Raw genomic sequence first — 24497 nt, forward strand, 5'->3', positions numbered from 1 at the left:
ACTTCAACCTAAGTTCAATACTTTTATTCCACTCACTTTTACTTGTTTATTGTATTTTATTTGCTTTTACACTTCCCTGAACCTTTATGTAACCTGGGACACCACTGTAGCCCTCAACCTGTTCCCAGTAATTAGGTAATTTGATATTTCCAGGAGCTTGCTGCAGTGTGACTCCTGCCTCCTCCAGCTCACAGTCTCCCCTCCCCTTGTGTGTAGCTTTGGGTGCATGTTACCTAACCTGATTTCTCTTCTACATCTTAAGTGCCTACCACCTCTCCTCCCTGGTAGGTCCCTTTCTTGTTCTCTGTGGTTAATTAGCTTTAGGGAGCAACAAGAGGCTCCCTCCAGAAACCCAGTCTTGGATGTAATGAAACACCAATTTCTAGAGGAGCCCCGGTGACTCTTTGCCACCCTCCCTCCCGCCAGGATTATCGGTTCATTGTGAATTTGCTCATTAGATCCAGAACTGATTTGAGGAGCCGGCTGGTAGCCTGGGTCAAGCTGCCTGGTGATGGCAATCGGTATTAATGATTTTTAAACTAGCTTGAATGAATCTCTTATTCTGTGTTACTTGTTTGTGGAGGAGTTTGGTCGTTTTTAAAAGCTTTGTTTTCTGTTCACCCTCCAATTGTCTGTAAAGCTGTGCTGGCTTTCTAGAGTTTTTTCAAGGTGAAGTGGCAGATTGTCACCTGCTCCATGCAGCTTTCATGAAGGGGGCCAGGTTCTAGCTCTGGTCCCTGGTAGGCCAAACAAAAGTATCCACGACTGATGGTCACTGTATCCAAAAGATCACTTTTAGTATGAAGCAATCTCTAGAAGATAGCTTCAGGGAGCCACCAAGGCTCCAGAAATTGGCGTTTCATTACATTCAATGCTGGATTTTCAGTCTCCTAGAAAATATTGGTGCATTGAGCAATTTAAATTATTTGGAAATACAGTAAACCTATTACTGAATGATTTAATATTTTCTGTTTAGGTCACCTTGAGTGGACAGTGGGAAGATCAATTTGAGAAGTGGAGCATCAAACAAATGTTATATTTATTCACACCAAAGTGATAAAAGAAACACCATGATAAGCTCTGCATCTTCTGGAGGTGGACAAGAAAATGTGCTCTTCAATGCCAGTGTCCCAATTGAGGTGAAAACTCTTGTAAAAGCCTCACAAGGAATGGACAAGCTGACCTTCAGAAGAATGATTAAATGTATGTAAACTTGATGGTTCTTGTGGTATTTTTGTGAATATGTTTGGTAGGATTTTATAGTACTGTACTTATGGAGGATTCTCTTGGTGGCTTCCTGACATTATGACACTGAAATGGCTTCCCACTACTGAAAATTTACTTATCGAGTCACATCAACCATTTGGAGTCATGTATGGCCTACTGGGGACTAGAGCCAGAGCCTGGCTCTAGTCTTCATAGAGGCACTAGAGTCCTCTGGAGTCCTGGCAGATATATGGAAAAAAGGCTAACATATTTTCAAAAGTGGTGGCAGGGAAGACCCCCCATAACCACTGCACTGCACAAGGTGCCTTAACTCAATCGCACTCCGTTGCCTCCGCCCGTCGTCACTCATTTTTCTCTTGAGTCTTCTCAGGTGATGAGGTCCAGAGTCACTCATTAAAATATTTGTTAAAAATTTTAATTTGATCCGATCATTCTAGGAGTGGTTTCAAAATGAGCACCTTTAGATTGCGCACAATTTGATACCAAAACGAAAGACGTAACACGAAAATTGATGTCAGAACACTGGAAAGGTATAAATAATTTTGTAGCGATGAGTGTCCAAGAGTGTCCAAAAGTTAAAATAATTGTTAAAATTCCATTTATTGTTCTATTATTATGGGACTTATTTTAAAATACGTGTCTTTATATTGCGAACAATTTGATACCAAAATGAAAGACATGACGCGAAAATTTATGTGAGAACACTGGAAAGATATAAATAATTTTGTGGTGATGAGTGTCCAAAAGTTAAAATATTTGTTAAAATTCCATTTATTGTTCTATTATTATGTGGTTAGTTTTAAAATATGTGCCTTTTCTGGGGGGAGCCCCGTCGGCTCCCCGGAGCTATCCCAGGCTGATATGCTAATGTCAGACTTTGGCATCAGTCATGTGTATGGAGTTCTTAGGCCTACCGGGGACCACGGCCAGAACCGGGCCCCCTCAGAGAGGCAAGGGAAGCAATGGCCTATAGAAGCCCCCGTGTAGTTGGAAGCATTCTATGTCTGCCATCGACCGGAACAGGCACCCAGAAAGGTAAGCGCCCCAAAACAAACCCCTATTCTGGTTAAAATTGCTACCTAAAACCGAACTAGTGGATAGAACTCCCCAACCGAAAACAAGCAAACTAGTGTGACGTCACACACTGCCGCGCCGCTGTCTGCGCAGCTCCCCCCTCCCCGGGAGGGGGAAGGGGGAGCCCCAGACCCCCCGCGCCGGCTACCCACACCTCAGTTCTTGAGGCTGATGCTATAGGCGATGGTCGTGTGCTCTGGCTCCGGTGTCGCTACTGCACTGTGCTTTGCGTGTGGTGTTAGTTTTGTGGGTGCGAGAGCCAGGAGTTATCTTCAGTACTCGGGCTGCATGCGCCTAGGGCTGCCTTCCCTAGGTGCCCTGTAAGTACTGCCCTTGGGGCTTGGGGCCACCTTCCACAGGCTCCTCGGGGTCTGCCTCTGCTGGTCCGTTTTACCTTTCGGTTTTTCGGCCGCCTGTTGGGCTCTTGGGTGTTCTGTTCTCCCTTGTTACCGGCAGGTAAGAGGCAGTTTGCACTGGTAGGGGCGCAGGGTGCTGCTCAGCTTGTATTTCCCGACATCGCGGCCGGCTCTGTTCCTTGGGGTTCGCTGTCCTCTTGCGGGGTTTTGTTTTCTTTTTCTTTTTGCCTGGTGGGGGGTTCTGTCATTTTATTCAGTTTGTTTTTGCCCTTCCACTGTTCTCCTCGGTGGCGCCCCCTGCTAGGTCCCCGTGAGTGTACACGTCCCTGGGGTTCAGCTTTAGAAGTTTGCTTGGTAGTTTTGGGCGCCGGTTTGCAGCACCCTGCCTGGGACTACCTGAGCGCGAGTCCTCTTAAAGTAAACGCTCAGGACCCTGGGAATCCCCTAGGGGGCGCGTGGGTCCGATGGATGTGACCCCGGAGTCCCCACTCGCTGTGTGCGAGTTTGAGGGTTGCTCGGTCCCCTTGTCTCAGGGTGACCCTCATTGTTTTTGCCTCTGCCACGCTGCCTGTTGGGTCGGTGATACTTTCGACCCTGAGCCCTGTGAGTGTTGCTGCTTGCTTGTGACTCAATTTACCCAATCCTCTGATGATTCTATTCGGGTACGGGCGGCACGTGCGTTGCAGTCTAGGTTTCGTCTGTTGCAACGCGCTCGGTTGGTTGCTTCCCCGGATGCCCCGGGGCTGCCCCGCTTTGCTTTTCGAGACCCGGACTTGGGGGTGGGGGTCGCTTCGATCCTGGTTCAGTCCGCACCTCCTCGTCCTTCCCCTTCTGTTCGTTCTGGTCCCCCGCCCCTGCTTCCGGCCCCGAAGCGTCTGAGGGTTTCGGGGTCGGAGCAGGGGTTACTTGATCTCGAGACTCGGGCAGCTTCGGGGGTTGCCCCTTCCGGGGGGGCGGCAGAGGCATTCGAGTCTTGTCTCCCGGCCGAAGCTTCAGGGTCTGACCAGTGGGCCCCCCTTCCTCCAGCTTTTCCGGCTGCTCCGTCCTTGTCTTGTGGGGTCGGGGCTTGGGGAGAGGACTCGGCCTCGGGTCCTGTGGTGACGGACCTCGAGGCTGGGGAGGGGCTGACTTGGGGGCCTTGGGCCCCGCTGGACCCCGCCTGGGTTTTTCTTCCCACTGAGCGGGGCTTATTGTTACAAGGAGTGGGGTTTTCTTTTCCCCCCTCTGCGTACGAGTTGGATTGGTGTCGGCCCCTCCCCGGGTTCGGTTCCGTGTTCCCCCGGGTACGTCGGTTCCGTCCTTCCGGAGGTTTTCGGCTTATCGCATCCAACCTGGTGTGGTGCGAGCGGCCTTTGCAGCTTACCTCCTGCGTGACCCGGATTATGCCTCGGAAATGGATCCGTCCACGTTCAGGTTTGGGACTTCGTTCCCTTTCTGGCTCCGTTACGAGGTTCCGGAGTCGTCCTGGCTAGCAGACTGCCCCTTGTTTGGTCTGGATTCCTGGCATTCCTTCTGTCGTTCCCGCACGCTGGAGTGGCGGGAGGCTTCCACGGTGCTTCAGGTTTTCCTGGGGGGTGAACTTGAGTACCTGAATGAGTGCTTGTTTGCCCCTGCCCTTCCCCGCGATGTGGGCGTTATTCAGCTCCATGTGCAGGTTCCCTCCCTTTCGGCGGCGCTCGTGGCGGAGGACTTGCGCGCCCGGGGCCTTTTGTGTTCGGCCTTGCGGTTCTTTTCCCTCCTGGAGCTGTCTTCGGATTGGCTCGTGGAGGATGTGGGGACGCTTGGGTCCGTCCCGGGGTCCGGCACCTTGTCCTCGGCTGCGCGTTCGTCGGCTGCCTTGTTGAAGCTGTTCATGCCGATTTTGCGGGATGCGGTTTCCCTGTTCTATGCTTCCCGTCTCGCGTGTCGGCAGGCGGTGCTGGGTTCCTCCGTGGAATCTGCTTGGGCTCTGGCTCTTAGGCGTTCTTCACCTTTTTGTCCTCTCCTGTTTGGGGAGTCGGCCGTGGCGCAGTTTCTTCAGGCTGCGTCGGCGGCTTGTCGTCCGATGTCGGACTTGTTAGTTTTCCGGGGGGCCCGGGGTGGGTCTTCCCGGAAAGGTCGTGCCAGGGCTCGGGGTTCCTCTCGTCGTGGTAGGCCTCTGGTGTCAGGTTTGGGGTTGGCTCCTCCTGCGGACCCTCCCTCGTCTGGTCGGCGCGGTGTTCGCGCTGTGCGGGGTTCTGGGTCTCGTAAGGGTCGCCGGCCCTTTTGCGGTTTGCCCCCTTGACGGGGCGATGGGGGGGCGGCTTGCGCTGTTCGCCCGCGCCTGGTCCCACGATTCGTGGGCCTTTCGGGTCGTGTCTCGCAGCCTGTGGTGGCGTTGGGTGGCCCCTCCCCCCTTTGGGGGGTCGGGGCTGGCAGGGCAGGCTTCTTCCCCTGCGCTCTGTCGAGTCGTCTTGGAGTGGGTACGCTTAGGCGTCGTCGAAACGACGTCGTCCCTCAGATGGGTTTCCCGTCTGTTTCCGGTTCCGAAACGGGACTGCGCGGACCTGCGGTTCATTCTGGACTTGTCCCGTCTGAACCCCTGGGTTCATTGCCCCTCCTTTCGGATGACTACGCTGTCTCAGGTTCGGCTCCTCTTGGAGCCGGGAGCTTGGATGGTGTCCCTGGACCTCCGGGACGCTTATTGGCATGTCCCGATTCATCCGCGGTTCAGGGACTGGCTCGGTTTTGTAGTGGGGCGTCTGAGTTACCGCTTTCGTTGTCTCCCGTTTGGGTTGAACCTGGCACCTCGCGTGTTCACACGCCTTACACGGGTTGTGGTGGCTCGTTTGCGTCTCCTAGGTGTTCGGGTGTTGGCCTACCTCGATGACTGGCTGGTTTGGGCTCCCAGCCAGTCAGCTTGCTTGCTAGCCAGGGATTTGGTTCTTTCCCAGCTCGCCGGGTTCGGGTTCTTGGTGAACTGGAGGAAGTCCCATCTGGTTCCCTCTCAGGTTCGGACTTGGCTGGGTCTCGTGTGGGACTCTCGAACCGCCTCTTTGTCTCTCCCTCCGGAGTCTCTCCTGCGGCTGCGGTCCCGCCTTCGTCTGTTTCTGGAGGGCCCTCGGGTCACCCGGCGGTTGCTCGAGGGGCTGTGCGGGAGCCTGAACTTCGCGATGGTGGTCTACCCGCCGGGTCGGGTTTGGCTTCGACGGCTGTTCTGGTTCCTTCGGGGTTCCCCCTTCCGCCTCTCTCGCGATCGCAGAGTTCGACCCCCGGGGGACTTGCGTCGGTTGCTGCGTCACCGGCTTCCTCTTCGGGTTTTTCGGGGTTCAGTGCCTTGGCGCCTACCCGAGCCCTCGCTCGATGTGTACACGGATGCGTCGTCTCTCGGCTGGGGTTTTGTGACCAGTGCTCACCAGGCCGGCCAGGGGCGTTGGGATCCGTCCTTCCGTCGAGCTCACAGTACGGTGCGGGAGTTCGCGGCGGTGTGGTTTGCTCTGGGGAGGATTCGGGTGGCCCGCGGATCGACGATTCGGCTCCATTCGGACTGCTCTCCGGTGGTTCATTGCCTGAACCGCGGGGGTTCGATGCGGTCCTTGTCTCTTTGGGGTTGGTCGCTTCGGGTGACTCGTCTGCTGAGTTCTCGGGGTTTGGCTCTCCTGGCGGTTCACGTACGGGGCGTGTCCAACGTCTTGGCCGACGCCCTGTCTCGCTTCGTTCCCCTCTCCACGGAGTGGACGGTCGACGTCGAGTCCTTCCGTTGGCTTTGCCAGACGTTCGGGCGCCCCGAAGTGGACCTCTTCGCGTCGGCGTGGTCGCGGCGTCTTCCCGTTTATGCGGCGCCCTTCCCCGATTGCGAGGCCGTCGGGGTCGATGCCTTTCGGCTAGACTGGTCGAGGTGGGGGTTCCTGTACCTCTTTCCCCCGGTTCGGCTGTTGCTCCAGGTCCTGACTCGCTTAGAGACTTACCGGGGGAGAGTTGTCCTTCTGGCCCCTTGGTGGCCGGCGCAGCCTTGGTTTCAGGCGCTGGTTGCTCGGTGTCCGAACCCGAGGGTTTTCCCGCGGCTCCGCCTCTTTCAGCAGATCGGGCCGGTACGTCACGTTGCTGGTTCGATCTTCTCCTCGAGTCTTCGCGTATGGTTTTTTTGACTCGAGTCTATCATCATCTCTATGGTGATCAGGTGGCCTCCTTGTTGGTGTCCCACCTGTGGGCTTCTTCTCGGCGGCAGTATGAAGTTTCCTGGCGGTCCTTCCGTTTCTTTTTGCGTCTTCGTCGTGTTAGCTCCTTGTCTGTTCGGGTGGTCTTGTCCTTCCTCTCGTGGTTGTTTCAGGACCGTCATCTTATGCCTAACACTGTCACTTCGTATCGTGCGGCGCTGGCGGAGCCGCTTCAGCTTGCTTTCGGTATCGATGTTACGTCTGCGCCGTTTCGCAAGCTGTCTCGTGCATTGTTTCACCTCCGGCCTGCTCATGCGTCGCCTGAGCCGTCCTGGTCTTTGGACAGAGTGCTCGCTTTCCTTTCATCTCCTCGTTTCGTTGTGGCCCCTTCGGTCCAGGATTGTTTTTCCAAGGCACTTTTCTTGTTGGCTTTGGCCTCTGGGGGTCGGGTAGGGGAGCTTCAAGCTCTCCTCCGGCGCAGGGGTTTCTGCTCTTTTGGTCGTGGTGATAGTTTTGTTCGTTTGCAGCCGTCTCCTTTTCTGGCGAAGAATGAGACTGCTGCGTTCCAGAGGGGTCCATGGGTGGTTGATGCTTGGTTGGTCAGGCCGGGGGTGCATCATGTTTTGTGTCCGGTTGCGGCGCTTCGCCGTTATTTGCGCGCCACAGCTTCTGTGTCTGGGGACGCGCTGTGGGTTGATCCGGTTTCCCTTCTTCCCTGTTCGCGGGTTCGGGTCTCTCAGGTCGTCCGCAGGGTTATTAGGTCCAGCCAGCCTGCGGTCTATCCCCGTGCCCATGACGTTCGTAAGTTCGCGGCTCTTGCTGCCGTCTTTGGGAATATGTCTTGGTCTGATATTCGGGCGCGGGGATTTTGGCGGTCGAACAGGGTCCTGGCTGCTCGTTACCTTGTGAATGTCCCTGGGCCTCGTCGGGCCTGTGTTGCTTTGGGTCGGCGGTTGCAGCCAGTTGTCTCGGCTTCGAGTTGAGGGGTGAGCGACGACCGCCTCCCGGGTAAATCCCTCTTTTTCTGTCTGTGGGTAGTTAGCTCCGGGGAGCCGACGGGGCTCCCCCCAGAAAACCAGCGTTGAATGTAATGAAACGCCATTTTCTGGGTGAGTCCTGGAGGCTCCCCGGCATCCCTCCCTCCCTCCGGTCGGCGGTTTTTCGCGTTTTTGACATCCAGCCTCAAGAACTGAGGTGTGGGTAGCCGGCGCGGGGGGTCTGGGGCTCCCCCTTCCCCCTCACGGGGAGGGGGGAGCTGCGCAGACAGCGGCGCGGCAGTGTGTGACGTCACACTAGTTTGCTTGTTTTCGGTTGGGGAGTTCTATCCACTAGTTCGGTTTTAGGTAGCAATTTTAACCAGAATAGGGGTTTGTTTTGGGGCGCTTACCTTTCTGGGTGCCTGTTCCGGTCGATGGCAGACATAGAATGCTTCCAACTACACGGGGGCTTCTATAGGCCATTGCTCCCCTTGCCTCTCTGAGGGGGCCCGGTTCTGGCCGTGGTCCCCGGTAGGCCTAAGAACTCCATACACATGACTGATGCCAAAGTCTGACATTAGCATATCAGCCTGGGATAGCTCCGGGGAGCCTCCGGGACTCACCCAGAAAATGGCGTTTCATTACATTCAACGCTGGTTTATTTTGCGAACAATTTGATACCAAAATGAAACACGTAACAAAAAAATTTATTTTATCAAACTGAACGAGTATATACATTAGTCTGCAGGTGTGCCAATTGGTGCTCGTTCACGGATAACTTGGCCGACTTTAGGCTTTGCTGTGGGGAGTCATGTCGGACTTTTAGACTTAATATGCATATATTAGAGAGAGAGAATTCCCTGTAGAGAATTCTATTGTGAACACAATGATACCGAAACGAATGACGTAGCACGAGAAATAAGGTGAGAAAACTGAAACGAGTATACACATTTGACTAATTTTGCGAGCTCGCGGGTAACTTTGCCGAATTTAGGCTTTGCTGTGGGGAGTCATGGCGGGTTTTTGGATCTTATATGCATATACCCCTGTAGGGAATTCTATTTCGAACAAAATGATACCAAAACGAATGACGTAGCACGAGAATTAAGGTAAGAAAACTGAAACGAGTATACACTTTTCGGTATCGCAGCACGCTCGCCTGCATCGAATGGCGCATGACGTCATTTCTGTGGTGCACACGAATGGCGCGTGATAGTGTTAACCACTGCACTGTGCCACCCGACATAACAGGACGTATAAGCGGTGTGCCACTCGACTTGTAAGCGATGTTAGGATATCGAAAGATTCAAACTGCGCATGGTAGGTTAGTTACGAGATGCAGGCCTTAAGGCCTTCAGTGAGTGGCAGCCATCTTGAACAAATTTCTCAGCATGCCCCAGAGCTACGGGTAGGCTCAGTTCTAATTGAGCAACCATGGCTGACGCACTTGCCTCCAGCTCCCAATCCCCTGTTGGATGCAGTGTTGAAAGACCCCTGTCAGAATGGGAATTCAGGCATTATTGTTTGAAAAAGAAATGGGTAGTGATTTTGATGAAACAAGGCACGATAAAGAACTAACATAATCGTCCAATACAAGTGATACAGACACGGATGCGGACGATATAGCAAATGTGTCCTGTGCAGGGAGAGTGCCATGCGTGCTGCGGTATCACAGGTCATTGCCCTTGCCAGCATTATCACCACCTATATCATCTCCCATTTTCTGGGGGGAGCCCCGTCGGCTCCCCAGAACTATCCAGGCTGATATGTATCTATTAGCTTTCAGGCATCAGTCAAAGTGCTTGGAGTTCTTGCCTACTGGGGACCACGAGCCAGAACCTGGCCCCCTCAGAGAGGCACGAGGAACAATGGCCTATAGAAACCCCCCACTGTGGTTGGGAGCATTCTATGTCTGCCATTGACCGGGATAGGCACCCAGAAAGGTAGGCACCTCAAAACAAACCCCTATTCTAGTGAAAATATTGCTACCAATAACAAAACGAGTGAATAGAACTCCCCAAACAAAATTATCAAACTAGCATGACGTCATCATGTTGCCGTGCCGCCGTCTGTGCAACCCAGCCCCCTCTCCCCAGGAGGGGGAAGGGGGAGCCCCAGACCATCCGCACTGGTGGTCCAACTAACAGTTCTTGGCTGATAGAATTACTGGCCGGTTGAGTGCCTCTGGCTCCGGTTTTTGTTTCAGTTCTGTGCCTTGTGGTGTGGACTGTCTCTACCGGTAGGGTGTAAGCCAGGAGTGAGATTTCACTGTACTCAGGCTGCATGTGCCTAGGGCTCTCTACCCTAGGTGCCCTGTAAGTACCGCCTTTTGGGCTTGGGTCCACCTTTCACAAGTCACCTTGGGTTCTACCTCCGCTGTGTCCTTTACTGCTCGGTACTGGGCCGCCACTTTGTTGTCCATGTTTGTCTCTTGGTAGGAGGTAGTTTTCATCACTGGTAGGGGCGCGGGGTACTGCACAGCTAGTTTTCACCAATAACAGTGGCCGGCTCTGTTCCGCCTGGGTACGTTGTCCTCTTGCGGGGATTTTCTTTTGTTTTTGTTTTGCCTGGTAGGGGGTCTGCCCTTGTAATTACCTAAGTAATTACCTAAGTGTATTTACAGGATGAGAGCTACGCTCGTGGTGTCCCGTCTTCCCAGCACTCTGTCATATAACGCTTTGAAACAACTGACGGTCTTGGCCTCCACCACCTTCTCACCTAACTTGTTCCAACCGTCTACCACTCTGTTTGCAAAAGTGAATTTTCTTATATTTCCTCGGCATCTGTGTTTAGCTAGTTTAAATCTATGACCTTTTGTTCTTAAAGTTCCAGGTCTCAGGAAATCTTCCCTATCGATTATATCAATTCCTGTTACTATTTTGTATGTGGTGATCATATCACCTCTTTTTCTTCTGTCTTCTAGTTTTGGCATATTTAATGCCTCTAACCTCTCCTCGTAGCTCTTGCCCTTCAGTTCTGGGAGCCACTTAGTAGCATGTCTTTGCACCTTTTCCAGTTTGTTGATGTGCTTCCTAAGATATGGGCACCACACAACAGCCGCATATTCTAGCTATGGCCTAACAAAAGTCATGAACAATTTCTTTAGTATATCGCCATCCATGTATTTAAAAGCAATTCTGAAGTTAGAAAGCGTAGCAAAGGCTCCTTGCACAATATTCTTTATGTGGTCCTCAGGTGATAGTTTTCTATCTAGAACCACCCCTAGATCTCTTTCTTTATCAGAATTCTTTAAAGATTTCTCACATAATATATAGGTTGAGTGGGGTCTATGTTCTCCTATTCCACATTCCATAACATGGCATTTATTAACATTAAATTCCATTTGCCAAGTGGTGCTCCATATACTTATTTTGTCCAGGTCTTCTTGAAGGGCTTCTTCTTCTTTGTGGTACCCCTTTGCTGTTCTAGGAGTTTATATTGATATTTTCTGTTGGTGGTCCTCCCCGCTTGGCCCCCGTGAGTGGACACGTCCCGGGGGTTCAGCTTTTAGAAGTTTGTTTGGTAGACTTGGGCGCCGGTTCGTGGTACCCTGCCTGGGCTTCCCTTAGCGAATAACCAAGGCTAAGGGCCCTGGAAAACCCCACGGGTCCTCCGTTGTTGGGGTCCGGACTTCGGGGTGGGGGCGCTTCGGCTCTGGCTCCTTCCGCTCCACGTCCTTCCCCTTCTGCTGTGCACGCCTCCTCCCTTGCTTCCGGCTCCGAACCATGGGCGGGTTTCGGGGTTGGGGCAGGATCTGGTTGGGTTGAGACTCGGGCAGTCTCGGGGGTTTTCCTCTTCCTGGGTGGCAGCGGGGGCATTCGAGTTTGTTCCTCCAGCCGTGCAGTATGGGTCTGACCAGTGGGCTCCCTTCCTTAGAGTTTGTGCGCCTGCCCCGGCTTTTCCTTGTAAAGCTGGGGCTTTGGGGGTGCGGCTTGGCTCCGGTCTTGCTGTAGAGGTTTCCGAGGTTGGGGAGGGGAGTTGCCTGGGGGGCCTCGGCCCTGTTCCCTGTTTTGCCCCGCTTGGGTCTTTGTACCCTCAGTGCGGGGCTGGCAGTTCCTCAGTGACGTTGTTCCTTCCTCCTCTGCGTTCGTGTTGGTTCGGGTCTACCCCTCCCTGGGTTCGGTTCTGTGTCCCTTCGGGTTCGTCGGTCCCGTCCTTCCTGGGGTGTGTGTTTCGCCCCCCTTTTCCTCTCCCTTTTCGCGCTTACATCGCGATACTGTTCCCTTCGTATTGGGATACCTGTGTATCACTTGATCAGGGGTGTCTTTTGTCCATATGTACCTCCGTGCATCTGTGCTTGCTTGTTGTGGTTCTCGTTGGTTCACGAACCTCTTCGTACCTTCCAATATTATTGGAACATTATTTGTTACGTACGCCTTCCTGGTGTTTATACGATGTGTCTGTAAGTTATGTGTTTGTACGATATGTGTGTGTCTGTCTGGTGTACGAACCGCACCACCCGTCCACCGGGCGGCGCAGTTCGTACCTCACTTGCTGGGGCCGGGGTGTTCGTTTTGTTTTCTGGGCGGTGTACTCGTGTGTTCCACGTTGTTCATCGCAGTTTTCTACGGCTTCTTGCTTGTTTTCTCTCCAGTCATAGCCCTCTATGTACTGGGGGTATTCTGGATTTTATATATGGAGATTTCACTTTGTTCTTTTCTCTGCTTCCGGGTGTGCGGTGGCTCAGCGTGGCGCCACCTCCACCTCGTCTTCTGCTGGCGCGCACCTCTGGACATACAGTGGTACCTCGGCTTAAGAGTTTAATCCGTTCCTGGAGACAGCTCGTATAGCGAAAACTTGTATTCCGAAGCTAATTTCCCCATAAGAAATAATGGGAAATGAATTAATCCGTTCCTGACTACCCCAAAAAACCTCACTTCAAACTAAATTTTATACCTAATTCATCTAAATAAACCTACAAAACTATGTTCAAGTTATTACTTACCCTTGTTGATGAATGCTGTATGCGTATGGAAGATGGTGAGGAGGGGGGAGGAGGACAGGTGTTACTGTTTGGAAGGGAAGTCCCCTTCCATTATAACATCAGACAATGAGGACCTTTCTGGTGTGCATTCTCTGGCACGTTTTGCCTGCATACCACTAGGTCCTGGTTGTGTCTCACTGCTCGATTTTCTCAACAAATCTGTACATGGAAGCTTGTTTTTCCCTTCTTTGCAAGCTGTCTCTGTAGTAAGGCATAACATTGTCATTGAAAAGATTAAGGTAACGGCCTACTACAGCTTTCTCTGGGTGAGTCTTTTCAATAAAAGTTTGCATCCCTTCCCACATCTGACACACCTTAATTTCTCCAGAAGGGACATTCGCTACTGCCTCATCCTCCTCCACTGGAGAAACATCATCAGCTGGGTCTTCTTGCTGTTCCTTTTGAAGGACTTGGAGTTCTTCGGTGGTCAGTTCTTCCACCAACTTCTCCACATCATCACCATCCAATTCTAAGCCCATTTGCCGCCTCAGAGTAACAATTTCCTCAACAATAGGCGCATCATTTACAGGCGTAAACCCCTCAAAGTCTAGTTTTGTCACACATTCAGGCCACAATTTTCTCCAGCCAGAAATCAGGGTTCTCTGAATCACTTCCTGCCAGGCTTTGTCAACGAGTTTTAACCCTTAAATTGCGCATCGCATCATGTGATGCTTTGACCGACTTGCAGTAAATTTCGCATTGCATCATATGATGCTTTGGAGTACTACGCAAGATTTAAACGGCCCCCGGATACATGGGGTTCACCACACCTTCATCAGGGCTCTTGTAAACAGATGCCATTTTTTTTTTTAAATCGTGGGCCAAATTCCCGGGTGTTAGGGGCCTCAGTATTGAGTGAGCTACCAAGCCTGATGCACGCAGCATGAGCTCACAGCACTGCTGTTCAGCTTGTGACCACAGCATCGCCTAAAAATGCCATAATATATTTGTTTATGCTATTATATAGCGATGATATTACAAAAGACCCCAGACTGATAAAACTGACCAGGGTTCTGATAATAGCAGGATTGTGGTGATATTTAGCGCTGTGCTCCATGTTGGGAGGAGTAATGCTGTGGGTGGGGAGGGTAGTGGCGTTGTCTTCTGACTGTGTGTGGCCACCTTTTATTGACTGCACTCACCATACCAGCTTAGTGGTTTGCTATGGTGAACACAAATATAGATACTTACATATAACTTGTGTATAGAGGGTATAAACAGCAAGAGGAGTAGGTTGGGAGCCGCCATTTTGGTGAGGGCAGTGGCGTCGTCTGCACGACTTATCATGTTGTTTACTGGTGACCACGATGGTCTTTGGGCACCATACCAGTTTACTTGTATAAGTATGGTGAATAAAACAGGTAGATATTTATGTATAATATCTGTATATAGCGTAATAACACCACAAACAGTATTGTTGGAGAAATATTAGTGCGTCTGGCCTTGAGGGCGGCACCACCAGCTGACTGTGTGAGGTCCTACGTCTTTGTGCCTTTACTCACCATACAAGCTTAGATGTACAGTTATGGTGAACAAAACATGTAAATACTTATATATAACGTCTGTATATAAAAGCAAAAACAGTATGGTGAGAGGAGAATGGAGGCAAGTCAGGTGAGGTGAGGGAGGGAGTGGCAGCCAGTGGCAGGCTGCCACTGGCTGCCACTGCAACTGCCACTCAGCATACCAACTTAGTGGTTCGTTATGGTGAACACGAATGTAGATACTTATATATAGCGTCTGTATATAGTGAATAAAAGCAAAAACAGTATTGTGGGAGGAGAATGTGGGCGAGTCAGGTGACTTGAGGGAGGGAGGAAGTAGCAGCCAGTGGCGGGCTGCCACTGGCACTGCAACTCAACATGCCAACTTAGTGGTTTGTTATGGTGAACACGAATGTAGATACTTATATATAACGTCTGTATATAGTGAATAAAAGCAAAAACAGTATTGTGGGAGGAGAATGTGGGCGAGTGAGGTGTTGAGAGAGGGAGTGTGTGGCGGGCTGGAATGTGGCGGTCACTCCTTGTTACTTTTTGACTCATAATAGCAACTTAGTGGTTTGTTATGGTGAACAAAACATGCAGATACTTATATATAACCTGTGTATATAGTGTAATAACCGACAAATTATTTGTTCACTGTTTGATGAACATAATTGAATCAACAATATTCACACCATATTTTTGAGTATTTTTGAGATGATTCACTCATTTTATTATATAAATATATCACACTACACACTATTGAATAATATTACAGCAAAAAAACTACGAAAAATCAATCAAGAGACATTGAAATAATTACGTAATTATCTGTGGCAACTCCGGCCTGACAGCTGGGAAGCAACAGACCGCCTGGGACGCACGCTGAGTCAGCGCCTGTTTTTTGCCAGACTTCCCTGCCCTATAGCAGGCAATATATGCCACTTACGATTTTTTATTATTTTTCCCATGATCAGTGAACACAAATTAACAGGTTAGAAAGAATTTTTTTTTTTTTTATGTGCCTGTGGGTGTCAAATTGTATATAGCCATGTGCCATTTAAGGGTTAAAGAACTACAAATGGAAAAATGGTCTTTCCAGAACTCTTAGAGAGTGAGGTTTGTGGCTTCAGTCACTTGAAAACATTTCCGGAAAAGTGCCCTTTCATACAGTTTCTTTATATTCGCTATGATTTTCTGGTCCATAGGCTGAATTAGAGGAGTGGTGTTAGGAGGAAGGAACTTTATTGTGAGAAATTTACTGTATCTGTACATCAATTCATCTGCCAATCCTGGAGGATGAGCAGGAGCATTGTCGAGGAGAAGCAGGAACTTGAGTGGCAAATGTTTTTCCTGCAGATATTTTTCTATGGCAGGGCACACCACTTCATTCACCCACTCCAAAAAAAAATCCTAGTCTCCCATGCCCATTTATTAGCCTTCCACATCACACACATTTGGCTTTACTGCACTTTTTACTGTTTGAAAACCTTGGATTTTCAGAATGATACACTAGCAAGGGTTTAATTTTCAAATCGCCGCTCGTATTTGAACACAGCACAAGCGTAAACCTATCTTTCATAAGCTTGTGTCCGGGCAATGCTTTTTCCTCCTTGGTAATATATGTCCTTGTAGCAATCTTTTCCAGAACAGTCCTGTCTCATCACAATTAAACACTTGTTGCTGTAGGTATCCCTCAGCCTCTGCAAACTCTTTAAATTCTTCAATAAATCGTTCAGCGGCTGGTTTGTCTGAGCTGGCTGCCTCCCCATGCCTTGCAACACTATGGATACCACTTCTTTTTCTAAATTTCTCAAACCATCCCCTGCTTGCCTTAAACTCTTTCATATCTGCATCACTCGTTCCAGGGGTTTTCTTTACAAGGTCTTCGTGCAATACCCTGGCTTTCTCACAAATGATGGCCTCCGAAACACTATTACCCTTTAACTCCCTGTCATGTATCCAAATTAATAACAACTTTTCCACTTCTTCAAGTATTTGTGGTCTTTGTTTTGTGATTGTTCTTTTGCCTTTTGCCACTTTAACACTCATAATGTCCTTTTTCTGTGGGGAGCCCCTTTGGCTCCCAGGAGCTTATCGGGCTAATGTATTAGACCGGGACATTAGCTAAGGAGTTCAGACCTACCAGGGACCAGCGCCAGAACCTGGTCCCTTCAGAGAGGTTAAGGGGCAATGGCCCTGGAAAACCCCCTTGTGGTTGGGGTTTTCCTTATCTGACATCTACCGGGGTTAGGCACCCAGAAAGGTAGGCATAACAAAACAAACCCCACATGGTAAAAAACTAGAACAAAAAACTGAACAGAGAGGTAGAAACTCTCTACAATCCCAAGGAAACAAGCAAACATCACTTTACTGCCGCGCCGATCGTCCGCGCAGCCCTCCCTGCCCCGAGAGGGGAGAGGGGGGAGCCCCGGACCTACTGCTCCGGCTGCCTAGCATCAGTTCGTAAGCTAATGTCAACCGGGATAGACGCTTCTCTGGCCTCAGTTTCCTAGGCGGTGTTTGCCTTGTGTGGCGTTTACTGTTGTGTGTTGTGTTGTGCGGTGGCCAGGAGTACCTCATCAGTGCAGGGGCTGCATGCACTTAGGGGCTTCCTTCCCTAAGCGCCCTGTGAGTACTGCTCCTGCGTGACAGAGTTATCTTCCCTGGGGCGTTCGGGAACCATTCCCGTAGAGGTTCTTGCTGCTCGGCATTTGCCTCGCCCTTGGGGCCAGCTGGGGCTTGGGGCCCTTGTTTGGCCCTGGGTAGGGATTGGTATTGGGCTGTTTAGGGTGTCAAGGTGTTGCGCGACCTGCCACCTAAGTGGTGACCGGTTCCTGTTGCCTCTGGAAACGGTGTACTTTTGCGGGGGTTTTCTTTTGTTTTTATTTCAATTCCCTGGTGGGGATCTGCCCAGTGTGGCTATAGTTCCACTGGTAGTGTTTGGCGGCCCTCTGCTAGGCCCCCGTGATTGTACACGTCGCAGGGGTTTTCAGTGCTATCCTCTATCCTCTTATTATTTTTGGGTTTTTTAATCGGTTAGCAACACCTTGCCGGGACTTCCCGTAGCAGTCAGCCTACGGCCCCTGGAAACCCCTGTCTGGGCTTGGTGGACCATTGAATGTGTCGTCCGGGTTCCAACCCATGTTGTACGAGATTGTTGGTTGCTATGCCCTTGTCTCCGGGTGACAGTCCCCACTTTTACCTCTGTCATGCTGTCAGTTGGGTAACTGACACCTTGACCCGGAGTCTTGCGAGAGATATTCTCTGCTTGTTCTCCAGTACTCTCCTGATGTTATTACTGTTCAGAGAACAGGCGGCATCCGTGTTGCAAGCTAGGTTAGGTTACTCCAACATGCTAGGTTGGTTTCCCAATCGGATGCCCCGAGGCCGCCCCATTTTGGTTAGGTGCTGTTCGCCCCTTTCCCTCCCTGTTCCCGGCTCCGGACCGTCTGCGGGTTTCGGGTTCGTGGTGGGGTTTAGTTGGGGCCGAGACTCGGGCGGTTTTCGGGGGCTGCCCCGTTCGGGTTGGGGGACGGAGGTTTTTGAGCCTGTTCCTCCTGCGAAGGCTTCTGGGTCTTACCAGCGGTCCTTTCTTGCTGCCTTTCCCATGGACTCTTCCTTTTCTTTAAGGGCGGAGGGCTTGGAGGACGGCTCTGCCCCGAGGCCTCTGTTGTGGGTGTAACACGCATGACCCCCCCTTAGAGTTCACACCCAGGGAAGCCTTCTCCAAGAGGTCAGCCCAGATGACCTCCGGATTATCTTGTATGTTGATGAAAAAATTCCTGGGTTAGTCTTAGTCAGCTAGTTTCAAGTATGTAATATTTCATGATACTCTTGTCAAACATTGCAATGGAATTAGACCCCAGATTCTTATGTGTAAACATCCATGGATCTCCCCACCCCCCCCTTTTAGCCCAGGTCAGAGGTCAGTCACACACGTAATTAATAATTCCTCTCTTGGACAGTGTATGGTGAATGTCAAACAAGCTTAATGAAAAATTCTTGAGTGTTTGTGCATGTGTGGCCGACCTCTTACATTCTTGGTGTAGGTAGCAACAGCAAATCTCCCTCTCCCCCCCTTTGGGGTTGTATATATATATATATATGGGTCCTGTAGAGACTTAGGGACAGAGTGCGGGACACCAGGGTCGAGAGTGGATCTGTGAAGAACATCTCACAGCCAGGGAGAGACAGGGTGAATCCACCGGATGGAGAGACAGAGGTCTTAACCCTTAACATGCTAGGGGTATAATATCCTTTCTTCCCCACAGGCGCATGTAATTTTGAAAAAAAAAAATATTTTTTCTTCCTAACCTGTTAATTTGTGTTCACTGATCACGGGAAAAATAATAAAAAAATCGTAAGTGGCATATATTGCCCGCTATACGGCGGGGAAGTCTGGCAAAAAATAGGCGCTGACTCAGCGCGTCCCAGGCGGCGGTCTGTTGCTCGCCAGCTGTCAGGCCGGAGTTGCCACAAAGAGATAATTACCTAATTATTTCAATGTCTCTGATTTTTCATAGTTTTTTTGCTGTAATATTATTCAATAGTGTGTAGTTTGATATATAATAAAATGAGTGAATCGTTGCTGTACTCAAAAATATGGTGTGCATATTGTTGATTCAATTATGTTCATCAATCAGTGAACAAATACTGTGTCGGTTATTACACTATAAGCACAGGTTATATATAAGTATCTGCATGTTTTGTTCACTCTAACGAACCACTAAGTAGCTATTATGAGTCAAAAAGTAACGAGGAGTGACCGCCGTGTACCAGCCAGCCACTCCCGCCCTCCCTCAAGTCATCTGACTCGCCCACATTCTCCTCACACAATACTGTTTTTGCTATAATTCACAATATACAGACATTATATATATCTACATGTTTTGTTCACCATAACTGTACATCTAAGCTTGTATGGTGAGTAAAGGCACAAAGACATAGGACCTCACACAGTCAGCTGATGGCTGCCGCCCTCAAGGCCAGATGCACTAATATTTCTCCTCCAACAATACTGTGTGGTATTATTACGCTATATACACACATTATATATAAATATCTACCTGTTTTATTCACCATACTTGTACAAATAAACTGGTATGGTGCCCAAAGACCATCGTGGTAACCAGTAAACAACACCGTCGTCTGCACGGTGGCGTCGTTCAGACGACGCCACCGCCCTCGCCAAAATGGCGGCTCCCAACCTTCTCTTGCTGTTTATACCCTCTATACACATGTTATATATAAGTATCTACATTTGTGTTCACCATAGCGAACCACTAAGCTGGTATGGTGAGTGCAGTCAATAAAAGGTGGCCACACACAGTCAGAAGACATTGCCACCACCCTCCCTCCCACAGCATTACTCCTCCCTCCATGGCGCACAGCGCTAAATATCACCCCAATTCTGCTATTATCAGAACCCTGGTCTGTTTTATCAGTCAGGGGTCTTCTGTAATAATATCATCGCTACATAATACCATGAACAAGTATATTTTGGCATTTTTAGGCGATGCTGTGGTCACAAGCTGAACAGCAGTGCTGTTAGCTCATGCTGCGTGCGTCAGGCTTGGTTGCTCACTCAATACCGAGGCTAATAACACCCGGGAGTTTGGCCCACGATTTTTTTTTTAAATGGCGTCTGTTTACAAGAGCCCTGATGAAGGTGTGGTGAACCCTGTGTATCCGCGGGCCGTTTAAATCTTGCGTAGTACTCCAACACGTCATATGACGTGATGCGCAGTTGACTGGAACAACTTCCAACACGCCATATGACGTGATGCGCACTTTAAGGGTTAAGGTAATGTGTGTGATCTCTGAGGTTTTGTTCCATGTCTAAATTTCTTAACTATTTGCCAGTGTTAGAATAGGATTTATAATTGGTAATTAGCATAACTATGTTCTCAATAAACTCGTGTTAAATTTCCTGTCTGTGTCAATTGTTGAATTCTCTTAGCCTTTTGGATAAAGTGGCTGACAAATGTGCCATAATTAATGACAGTTATAGAAAGTACTCTCCAAGTCAAGCAATGTTTCTTGCCTCGTTGCTTGATATAGTCTCAATGGTCAAGGCAGATGGTGGCAGCGTTTTTAATCCTGTGTAGCATTTCCTTGTTGGTAGTGTACCTTTTGGTTCCGGTGTAACCATCATATGTCAGCTCATATTACAGTGTTCAATAACAGTGTTACCAACTGCAACCGATAGGAAGTGTTACTCAGGATAAGTAGTAGTTACATTATTAGTTTAGTATATTTTATAGGGGTGTTACAATTATAGTGGTGTTACATGGGTTCCTGGGGCTGTGGGGGATGTCTGCTAGCAGTTCTGGGGCAGTTTGCCCCTGCCTGGATTTTCTGCTTTTGGGCAGAGTTTTTTGCCCATTCTGTCTGCTTGCTTCCCACTTTTGCTGGCGTGTTTTCGTATCTTTAACGTCGGTCACAGCCCTCTGTTCTAGCGGCCATTTTCGTCTGCTGGTTTCCTGGCGTGGCCACCAGGGCGGCGTTGCGGTTTGTTTACATGCTCCTGGGTGTGCGAGCGAGCTTCTTGAGTGAGTTTTCACCTTTTTTAGGGGTTTTATTCTCCTGTTGTCATTTCTTTGCTTTGCATATATAATGCCTCTAACCTCTTCTCGTAGCTCTTGTCCTTCAGTTCTGGGCGCCACTTAGTGTGTAATTCACCTTGTGTGTGTGTGTATTTATATATACTTTTTCTTTCGGAAGGGGCTCTGTTCCCTTCGCTGTTGACGGGACGCTGGGGGAGCAGCTTGCTCTGTTGACTCTCACTTGGTCCTGCAGTTAGTGGGCGTTTTTGGTTGTCTTCCGGCCTCTGGTGGCAGCGGACGGCTTCTTCCCCTTTGGGGGGTTTGGGGCTGGCGGGGTGGGCTTCTTTCCCTGCGCTTCTTGTCATCTTAGTGGGTGCGTTGGATGTGGTCAATCCGCTCCTATCCTTCCGGGGTGCCCGTCTGCTCTTTGCAAACACAAGCCTGATGGATCTGCGGTTTCTTCTGGACTTGTTCAGTCTGCGCCCAGGATTCTTTGCCCTCATCGTAGGACTGTTGTCTCCAGTCCGGCTTCTGTTGGGGCCGGGTGCCTGGATGGTGGCCCTGGACCTCTGTGTCATTTCTTTGCACGTTCCTCTGCAGGTTTCCGGGACTGGCACAGTTGGTGGTGGGGCTTCAGGCTTGCCGCTTTTGTTGCCTTCCCTAGTTTGTAATTGGCACATGGTGTATTTACGCATCTTTACCGGATCTTGGTGCCCTGTCTGAGTCTGCTTGGGGTTCGGTGTCTGGCCTACCTCGACGACTGGCTGGTGTGGGCTCACAGTCGGTCCGATTGTATGCTAGCTAGGGGTGTGGATCTTTCCAGATCCCCAGGTTCGGTTTCCTGGTGATCTGGAGGCCGTTCCATCTGTTTCCGTCCCGGGTTCGTACCTCGCTGGGTCTTGTTTAGAGCTCTTGGGCCACTCCATGTCTTTCCCTCCAGAAGCGTTGCTGTGGCTGTGGTCTTGCCTTCGGCTGTTCATGAGAGGGTCCCAGGTTGCCCGGCGGTTGCTCGAGCAGTTGTGTGGGAGTCTGAACTTCGACGTGCTGGTCTGCCTGCAGGGTTGGGTTTGGCTTCGGCGTCTGTTTGGTTCCTTCGGAGACTTCCCTTCTGCCTCTCTTGCAATCGTTGGGTTCGTCCTCTGAGGATCTTGTGTTGGTGCTGCATCACCAGCTTCCTCTTTGGGGTTTTCGGGGTTCCGTGCCTTGGCACCTCCCCGAGCCTTCGCTCGATGTGTTCACGGACGGGTCATCTCTCGCCTGAGGCTTTGTGACCAGTGCTCACCAGGTCGGCCGGTGATGGTGGGGTCTGTCCGTCCGTTGAGCGCACAGCATGGTTCGGGAGTTTGTGACTGTCTGGTTTGTGCTTTGGAGGGTTCGGGTCACTCGGTGCTCTACCACCCAGCTCCATTCGGACCGTTCTCTGGTGGTTCTTTGCCGGAATCACAAGGTTTCTCTTAGGTGTTTGACCTTTGAGGTTGGTCCCTTTGAGTGGCTCGTTTGCTGGATTCATGGGGTTTGGTTAGCCGTGAGGTTCATGTCCGGGGTGTTTCCTGCGTCCTGGCGGGCAGCCTGTCTCGGTTCATTCTTCTGTTCGCGGATTGAACGGTCGTCGCCGACTTGTTTCGTTAGCTCTGCCAGACATATGGACTCTTGGCAATGGACGTCTTCACATCGGCGAGGTCTTGGCGTCGCCCATTCTATGTGGCGCCCTTACCCGCCTGCGAGGTGTTCACGATGGATGCCTTTCGGCAGGACTGGTCAAGGTGGGGTACCTATTCCTCTTCTCCTGGTCCAGCTGTTGCTTCGGGTTCTGGCTCGATTGGAGTTCATTCCCAAGGAAAGTAGTCATCATGGTCCTTTGGTGGCCAACCCAGTTTTATTTTCAGACGCTGTTTGATAGGTGTCTGAACCCGGGGCGTTTTCCCGCGGCTCCGCCTCTTTCGGCAGGTCGAACTGGTCCTGTACGTGACTGGTTCGGCCTTCTCCTCGGCTCTTCGCATCTGGTATTTTGACGCGGGTATCACCATCTCTATGGTGATCAGGTGGCTTCGTTGATGGTGTCCCACCTGCGAGCTTCGTCTCGGCTAGGTCCCCGTGAGTGTACACATCCCTGGGGTTCAGCTTTACATAGTTTGTTTGGTAGTTTTGGGCACCGGTTAGCAGTACCCTGCCTGGGTTTACCTGAGCGCGAATCCTCTTCAAGTAAACACTCAGGACCCTGGGAATCCCCTTGGGGACGCGTGGGTCCGATGGATGTGACTCCGGGGTCCCCCCTCGCTTCATGCAAGTTTGAGGGTTGTTTGGTCCCCTTGTCTCAGGGCGACCCTCACTGTTTTTGTGAGGGTCGCCTGTTGGGTTGGTGACACTTTCAACCCTGAGTCCTGTGAGTATTGCTGCTTGCTGGTGACTCAATTTACCCAATCTGTGGGTGTTTATCTTCGGGTACAGGCTGTGCAGGCGTTGCATTCTAGGTTTTGTTTGTTGCAACGCACTTGGTTGGTTGCTCACCCGGATTCCCTGCGGCTGCCCCGTATTTGCCTATAGGGACCCGGACTTGGGGTGGGGGTCGCTTCGACCCTGGTTTAGTCCGCACCTCCTAGCCCTTCCCCTTCTGTTATTCATTCTGGTCCCCCTCGCCTGCTTCCAGCCCCGAAATGTCTGAGAGTTTCGGAGTCAGGGCAGGGGTTAGTTGGTCTTGAGACTCGGGCAGCCTCGGGGGATGCCCCTACCGGTGTGGCGACAGAGGCATTCTAGTCACCTCCCGTGGCCAAAGCCTCTGGGTCTGACCAGTGGGCCTTATTCTATCCGGTTTCTACAGCTGCGCTGGCCTTGTCTGGTGGGGTCGGTGCTTGGGGGAAGAACTCAGTCCCGGGTCCTGTGGAGGAGGACCCTGGGGCTGGGGAGGGGCTGACTTGGGGGCCTTGGGCCCTGCTGGACCCCACCTGAGTTTTTCTGCCCTCTGAGCAGGGCTTACTGTTACAAGGAGTGGGGGTTTTCTTTTCCCCCCTCTGCATACGAGTTGGACATGGTGTCTGCCCCTCCCTTGGTTCGGTTCCGTGTTCCCCAGGTACTTCGGTTCCGTCTTTCCGTAGGTTTTTGGCTACTCACATCAAACCTGCTGCGGTGCGGGCGGCCCTTGCGGCAAACCTCTTGCGTGACCCAGATTATGCCTCGGCAATGGATCCCTCGGCTTTCAGGTTTGGGACTTCGTTCCCTTTCTGACTCCATTACGAGGTTCCGGAATCGTCCTGGCTGGCGGACTGTCCTGTCTTTGCCTTGGAGGCTTAGCACTCTCTGCCGTTCCCGCGTGCTTGAGTGGCGGGAGGCTTCGACGGTGTTTCAGGTTTTCCTGCGGGGTGACCCTTTTGAGCACCTCAATGAGTGCTTGTTTGCTCCTGCCCTTCCCCGGGATGTTGGTGTCATTCAGCTCCATGTGCAGGTTCCCTCCCTTTTGGCAGCGCAGATGGCGGAGGACTCGCGCGCTTGGGGCCTCTTGGTTGTGGCCTTGCGCTTCTTTTCTCTCCTGGAGCTGTCTTCTGACTGGCTCGTGGAGGATGTGGGTGCGCATGGGGCTGTTCCTGTGTATGGCACCTTGGCCTCGGTGGCTCACTCATTGGCTGCCTTGCTGAAGCTTTTCGCGCCGATCTTACAGGATGCAGTTGCTCTGTTTTATGCTTTCTGGCTCGCGTATCGGCAAATGGTGCTTGCCTCCTCTGTGCAATCCGCTTGGGC

General features: G+C 51.0%; 1 protein-coding gene across 10 annotated transcripts in view; it reads left to right on the forward strand.

Moving 5' to 3' along the window:
- Positions 1–24497, forward strand: part of LOC123763245 (Like Sm protein 4) — a 209375-nt gene that overhangs the window by 10146 nt on the left and 174732 nt on the right. For 8 of the 10 annotated variants that reach the window (XM_069303170.1, XM_069303167.1, XM_069303175.1 and 5 more), the window contains exon 2: positions 977–1203. In XM_069303170.1, the coding sequence (XP_069159271.1) occupies positions 1071–1203 (133 nt within the window). In that variant the 5' untranslated portion in view covers positions 977–1070. Of the gene's footprint in view, positions 1–153; positions 285–976; positions 1204–24497 lie in introns of all 10 variants that reach the window. The other 2 variants (XM_069303172.1, XM_069303171.1) reach the window with 1 other exon arrangement.

This window comes from Procambarus clarkii, chromosome 49, assembly GCF_040958095.1.
Source record: "Procambarus clarkii isolate CNS0578487 chromosome 49, FALCON_Pclarkii_2.0, whole genome shotgun sequence".
Lineage (NCBI taxonomy): Eukaryota > Metazoa > Arthropoda > Malacostraca > Decapoda > Cambaridae > Procambarus > Procambarus clarkii.